Genomic DNA, 7,383 nt, shown 5'->3' on the forward strand with positions numbered 1-7,383 from the left:
ATCACTACCACTTTGTTGTACACGAGTAATATCAAAGACAGGACAGTCGTTCGAAAATGCGGACGACGCAACAAGGCAAATCGAAACAGGAACAGTGTGCGCTCTGGTGGCGGGAATATTTAAAATGAGTTGGAATACCGCTGAAATCCGATGCCGAACAGCTCAAGTACCGTACGTAAAACGCCTGAAAAACTACCACTGAAAAGTTGCGTAAATAGAAAATGCGAAAGAACAAGATTCAATATCGTAGTCCAAACTGACGTTGAAGCCGCTAGTGGGAATCATTTACCGAACAGATGTATTGCTCTAGATTCAATGCACTTGACCTGTTTCAGGAAAAAAAGCATAATAGGCTAAAATGCAGTCTTATGTTTCAAAGCAGGTGCGCAATAATTGCATGTCAAACCTTTGAAAGCAAAGGCTGAGAAAAAGAGATAAGAAAAAAAGAAACAAGAAATTTGTGTACAAATAGAAACGGCGAAAAGCTAGTAATAAGATAAAGTATGGCACACGTTAATTATAAAAATAATAAATGTTCCAAATGAATTGAGTCGCAGTAGGCAATTCTCGATGAGGCTGATGGAAGAAACATATTTCTTTTTTACGGTTTTCTTTTAGGTTTATACATAAATTAGAAATAGCGTCCTGGAGAGTTGGAGTCTTTATATATGTTAAAGTTGCAGAAAATATGTAAATTATAGCAATGAAAAGCAGACATAACTATGTAACACATTTGTAATAGGGGCATCCTAATACCGTCCCGACCAGTTCTATAATATGCTACAAGCATATTACCGCACTCAGTAACCTATCTCGAAGGTGTAGTTCACTAGGCTGCGATTATCCCAAATTAAACATTCTTTCTCATACACCTTGAATATGTCAGATCTGGCTTCGAGCATCTTTTTGTTTCTCTAAGATCGCTAACAGATATACGAACTAAGCACCGTCGAAGGTTCCTGGTTTGTTGGAAAACATCTTGTCGTTGATTGTCGTATATTGAATCACGATATTATCTATATTACCTACTTGACGTCGTACTTCAATATAGTTTGGAAAGTAGTTTCTAGTAGGTTCTTAAATGTTACTATTCTGGTAGCAGTCAATAAAACTGTTTGAATGACCATTGTAGTCACTGTTGTAGGATGTGCCAAAAGCTACTATTCCATCTACATGTTCTCGAAATGGAAAACAGACACGAGTTTTTGTGTGTCTTTTTATTAACTGTGTTAGCTCATCGTTCGGCGTTTATCTACACCACAGATAAAAAAAACAGCTAAATGGCCTTGTAAGAACCGCTTAATCGATTTGTTTCTCGTAATTTTCAACTAAGGTCTTGCATCGTTTAGTATCAACTTTAACAATTACTTCACAAATATGGTATGTTCCCAGTACTCGTTGTTGGCGAAATTGTGGAGCATGACGTGGCTAAGGTCATTGGCTCGGCAAGTACTCTGCTTTGTACTGCAGCTGAGTTGCGATCTGTTCGGGATCTTCCTGGCCTCGTTTTATCTACGGTAAGTCAGCCTTTCTTTTTTTTGATCTAATGTTTCTGTGTGGCCTTCGGTAACGAGAAGTATCATCCATGTTCTATGCGGCACCTGCGGATTGCCACCGCGATTGATCCTCATTTGGACGACAGGTTTCTATGAAAAACAAACGCGCTTCAAACTTGCTGCTATCGCAGCCAAATTATAACAAACCGCAAATGCTGCTGCGTTGTAGTCGCGTAATAGTCTGGTAGCCTTTACTTGTTTGCAAACACGGGGAGAAACGAAACAGCATATAGGCATTTGACACAGCCTATAGTTGTTACAGTTTAGGCATATATTAACCCTATGGCAAGTATTGTGATGGTATTAAAGTGCCTGTATCACAAATGCATCACTTCGTTAAATCTGCTTCTTATTGTAATCGCTAACTTATGATCTGCTACTCTGTGCGTATATATAAAAGATGTGTGTATATGGAGTGAAGACTCTGTTCTCAATCTATATATATATATATATAGTGTATGCTTCGTTAGTTTTTTTATTTAATTCCAAAGCACGTCCGTCTGCTTAGCTTGAACCTCGCTTTTTAGCCTGCAATCGTTGAAAAAGTTTATGTTGTTACGCTATCCACGGATCTGATAGACTTTCTGCCAAAGTCCACCGCATTGTTCAAGTCAATAGGTTATCTTTGTGTTACTCCATTTTACTGCTTTAATAATTTCATGGTATAGCTTAAGCAACTTCGTCGGCTTGCTTGTATTATCTAGTTAGCCTAATTCAAATGTGTCGCTGTCATGTTTTTTGGGCGGGAAACGAAACTGAGTACGAGTATTGTCTTTTCATTCATTTTAGTGTGGACCGTACTTGTCGATATCTGTTGTTCCCCCCATAACGTTTTCCATTGAAGTCTTGTCACCATTCGAAGTATCATAAAAATCGTTGAAATATTCATTCGAGATGTCGAAAACTCGCCATATTTTCTATATTAAAAAATATACCTACGACTTGTGCTAAGTTTGTGGTACGATCACTTACCGTTACTTAAAGGGCACGGCCAACACTATTACATTTCGTTACTATTATGATTTGGATTAGGTGGAGACAATCATTCATGCTCCTTATCAGCCTACATTGGGTTATAATAAAAATGATGGTGATAATTTACCAATAAATCCATCTCTTATGAAAGAACAGAGGTTCACTTAAACGATTAAACTGCTTTATATCCATTTGTTTCAGATTTAGGTTAAGGTGTGAGGCTTAGTTGAGCTCGTAGGATTTAAACTGATTTTTTTTTACCATTACAATAATTTTAAATGAATTCAGAGGGCACAAAACTATAACTACGTAAGTCAAAAATAGACACTGTCAGATAAGAGACCTAAGAACAGTGCGCAAGCTTTGTTCTATTTAATATTGCATGTAAATGTAAAAACATAACATTAGAAAAGCATAATTAGAGACGCGTAGAGTATAGCTCATCCCGCACGGTTGAACCCAAAAAATAAAATTACGTTCAATTTACCGACACCGAAACGGTGACATGAAACAACAATGCTTAGTTAATTATAAACGTTTGACTTATTGATAATAGGAATACGACCCACCCAAGGACTTTTACCAAACTTCTATTACAATTAACATCACACAAAAGTAATTGGGTCTCTGAAGATTAGTTAAAAAATTTTGAAAATGTACCAATTTAGAAAACGGCTTTCGTTGGCTGATGTATAACAAGCTATATGTGGATTTGAATTAACAAGACAAGTGTTTTTGAAATGGGCTTTTCAGACGAAATAACATCATTAAGACCCAATACCATTCAGCAACGCGTTACCAACAAATGGCCAGTCCAAGACAAAGTGTTAATGTGTCAGATAGGGACCATGTCGATAATTTCGCTGATTTAAACGTAAGGATTAAAGGAAAATAGTTCTTATGCCAGCTCTAAAAATGGTGCTTGGACTACGTGATGGGTAGTAAAGACATGATTACTGTATGTAAAGCGGGAAACTATCTCTGTGATTATTTTTTGCGCCAGATAAAACAATAGTTAGTGATAAGCAATCGTTTTCGACCCAGCAATGCATCTAAAAATTAATGTTTTAAAGCTTGCACACAAAAATATAGAAAACAAATATTTCCAAAATATTTTGATTATGGTTAAGAAAAATAACTTTCTTTAAAGTTTTCGTGGTGCCTAATGCTCATTTCACGTGACATGTTTGCTACCGTGTCTGAAACCTCGAACTGTCAGGTAGACAGTCCTTCTTATTCACAGAGGTAGAAAAAAACATAGTATAGTCATAGAATATATAAATACTTATACATTCATAGGCCTTGTTGACAATACCATGACACACAAAGACGCTTGCAGGAGGTCATGCGTTCGGAGACAACCGATCAGGTTAAAAACTCAGTCTAACAAATATCATTATGCCATAAATATGACTTTCACTTGCTTTGAAAAATATTTGCTGAGGAAACAATTAAGTAAGGTTAAGTGCATGTTTTGATCCCACAACGAAGTCCTGTGATTTTCAAGCAAGACTAATGCCGTTAAAAAATGCCCTTGAACCTCTTTTACAAGTTTTATCCTATATACTGGGATACCAACAAAGGTATGATGCATCTGAAATAAAAATGTAATGTGCTTAGCCGGGCTGGCTCCCATAAGATAGAAACATTCACAGCTAAAACCATGCACTTCTCCCATTTATAAAACAGACGCCGGGCTGTTGGTGGAGTTGTGCACTAATGATTGTGGATTGGATAAAATTAGCGAGCAAGGATTAGAACAAAAGGTGCCATACACAATCGAGCCGGGTCATAATAAACACACTTCCATTAAAAGCTATAAGCGTTTATTCTGTTTTTCAATGCGATTTCTTACTACACGTGTATTACAGCAAAATTAGATGACTGTTTAAATTAGTTCATTTAAATGTTCTATGGTTAGCAACCGAAAGAGACCGTCTCTTCTATCTGCTTCGACTACCAGCGAATCTTCTTCATGAACTGCCCTATCGGGTACTTTTTCAGGAGGGTGTTGATTTGTTGTGAGGTCATGTCATTCAGTTTCTGGTCGGGAACGAGAATTCCGAGGGAGCCTTTAGCTTTGTACTCAGCAACGTTCGCCTGTAAAAAGAAAACCAACGTTATTAAGAAAATAGACATTTTAGATATCCTCAAAGGGAACGCGTTAAAATCCATGTCACTGATAAACAATAGGCCTACAGTTTGAAATACGCATTGTCTTGTCGGCATGAACATTAGTTCATATGTCATTGACACTGAACGATAAATGAATGCTTTTGCGTTCACGACGACAACCACTTTCATTCTTATTTATTTTTTATTATATATATATATATATATATTACTTATTCACATTATTACAAGACAGAACAGGTAAGAAGAAGCACCTGTTGGAGGCTATACATACAGTATGGTTCTTGTAGCACAGTTGAAAGGCCTTAACTTCATTGGGGCACTTCAGAGTGTCGAAGTCCGTTTTGCTTAAACAGGTAAACAGCGTAAACATCTCTGGAAGACAAGCGACACCTGTAAAATACAAATATCAATATACACGCAAGTGGCAAATATTGATACACTCTATAGTAATTAACAAAAGAAAAAGAAAAACTGATCATTGCTTGCTTTTGCATGTTAACATCTACGCTGCCAAAAATAACTAGCTGAGAAAAATGTTCTTTGAGTAAGACGTCACAAATAATAATCTGACCAATACACATCGATAATTGGCAGAAACTTTTGTCTCCATATATTGTATTTTTGTTACTATTTTTATCTTAGCAAAGGTAAATAATCTATAGAGGGCCGATGATATATTATCAGATAATAATTAAGTATTATATGATAATACATCATAATGATAATACATGATAATGATATCTTGGAAGAAATAATGTGCTCCACAATACTAAATGTGGTCTTTTTTTTATATATATTGAAATATATATAATGGGATATAATATTGGAATCAATTTTTGTTGCTAGCTTTTGTTAAAAAGTTGCTAGCACGTAATATAGTAAATAATCAAGAAAACTGTAGAAAAACTATTGCAAAATAGTATACTGAACATGCGGGACAAATACACTAAAATCAGTAATTATGCGATGCGTCTCCATATGTTGTTTAACGAGTCACAACTTTCGGATTGCTGGCTCCTGTTTCACGGTGTAATTAATCGAAAATAATGAGAAGATAAATTTTTTAAACAAAGAAAACTTATTTAAACTGATATTCAGTACCAAAATGTGGCAGCAATAGAAATATAATTTCGCAGGGAGTCCCAGGCAAATCCATCTGTGTGGCTTACAATTAATCGGATTAAAGATGAGTTTGAAACCAACAGAGCTAATAAGAATGTTCACAGACAACGCATTGAAAGACCAAGAATTTTCTTTCAAGAAGAAGCAAAAAAAAGTGCTGGAAATTTATTACGAAATATGCCAAAAATCTTCAAGACGGTAAAGTCGTGCCCTTTGCGTCGGCAAATCAAGTGTCTCTCACATTTGAACCTTTGTAGACTAAAAAGATACATGGAAGGTCAATGGAACATACTATCAATTAAAGTCATAAAACTTTGTAAATTGTCGCAACACGCAGTTCTTACGGAAAATTATTTGAAGCGATGAAGCCACATTGAATTAGATGGCACAATTAATCAATATAATTGCATTTACTGGGCAGTTTTAAATTCACATGCTACATGAGAAAACCTTGTATATTTACCGAGAATTATAGAGGCGGGCGATATTTCAAGCGAAGGGTCAACGGCCGTTCTGTATTCAGAGGACAATGACTGGTGCAAATTTTCTGGTTATAGTGCAAAACTGCTTTGCCATTTACTAGGAAAAATTTTGATGAGAATGATAAATTTTATTTTTGACAAAACAGAGCCCCTATATACCATTATCTTCATAGAAGAACACATTCTGATAAGAATTTTTCAAACAAATAGGTTAAACAATAAAACCCATGGAACACCCTCTTCGTTGCCCAAATAGATGCCAATCGATTTTTTCTTGTAAGAAATACCAAACACCGAAAACAAACACCATGTTTATTGATCTCAATAGCCCGTTATTAAGCACAATATTGATCAGAACAGTAAAAATTTGACCATTTGGTGTAAGAAGGTAGGTTACACATATTATGTAGCCTCTTTTGCAATTAATTTTCAACATATGTATAAAAAAAAACCGGAGTTACAACCATTCAAACGATGTATACATCTTTGGGATAACCTGCACATCAATTCATCATTTGAATAAAAGTGGCCTGAGTCTTCATTTAAATTATCTCAGCAACAATAAAAAAACACGACCGATAATAAAAGAGAATCATATGTTGAAATTTGTAAAAATTGACTACCTAAAAGCTTAGGTATTTAGTATCTTATCACTTAATACAATACAATAAATTGCCTTGCACGTAGATTGCGGGCCTTGAAACCAGTCGCTGGCGCAATAGCCCGTAGCAGCAATGAATTAGTGTTAATTTGAAAAATTGAAAAGACAGAGGCACCTGAAGAAGATGTCCATATAACTAATTTCGAAAAAAAAATGATAACGATTTAAAACAGTCGTAGCTTCTTATTAAAACGCTAATATTTAGGCAATCTCTTCCATTGGATTGGGGCCCAATTTTAGTTCGAGCAGACCTCTCTGTGTTTCGAGCTCTATGTCCGGCATCGCCGGCAGGCATTCAGTCAGACAGCTGGTTCTCAGCGCGGAACGAACTGTGTGTCTATGCCCGGATTCGAATCTAGACCACAATATTATAACGCCTAAGAGTAGCTGGCAAATCTAACCAGAATTAACCCTGCTAGTTTTTAAAAATCATGCTTCGTTTTTCTTATAT

The 7,383-nt window shown here is 35.9% G+C and overlaps 2 protein-coding genes across 2 annotated transcripts in view; one reads left to right on the forward strand and one right to left on the reverse strand.

Annotated features, from left to right (window-relative positions):
* Positions 1–81: 81 nt before the first annotated feature.
* Positions 82–7,383, forward strand: part of LOC111269137 (uncharacterized) — a 12,377-nt gene continuing 5,075 nt past the window's right edge. The window contains exons 1-2 of the mRNA XM_022848531.2: positions 82–171; positions 1,393–1,517. The gene's annotated coding sequence lies outside the window, so the exon portion shown is untranslated. The remainder of the gene's footprint in view (positions 172–1,392; positions 1,518–7,383) is intronic.
* LOC111269140 (uncharacterized) overlaps positions 4,341–7,383 on the reverse strand; it is a 3,525-nt gene continuing 482 nt past the window's right edge. Inside the window, exons 2-3 of the mRNA XM_022848533.2 lie at positions 4,939–5,057; positions 4,341–4,631 (exon numbers count right to left, since the gene is read on the reverse strand). Of these exons, the coding sequence (XP_022704268.1) occupies positions 4,488–4,631; positions 4,939–5,057 (263 nt within the window). The 3' untranslated portion in view covers positions 4,341–4,487. The remainder of the gene's footprint in view (positions 4,632–4,938; positions 5,058–7,383) is intronic.

The sequence above is a fragment of the Varroa jacobsoni genome, unplaced genomic scaffold, assembly GCF_002532875.2.
Source record: "Varroa jacobsoni isolate VJ856 unplaced genomic scaffold, vjacob_1.0 scaffold_1356, whole genome shotgun sequence".
Classification (NCBI taxonomy): Eukaryota; Metazoa; Arthropoda; class Arachnida; order Mesostigmata; family Varroidae; genus Varroa; species Varroa jacobsoni.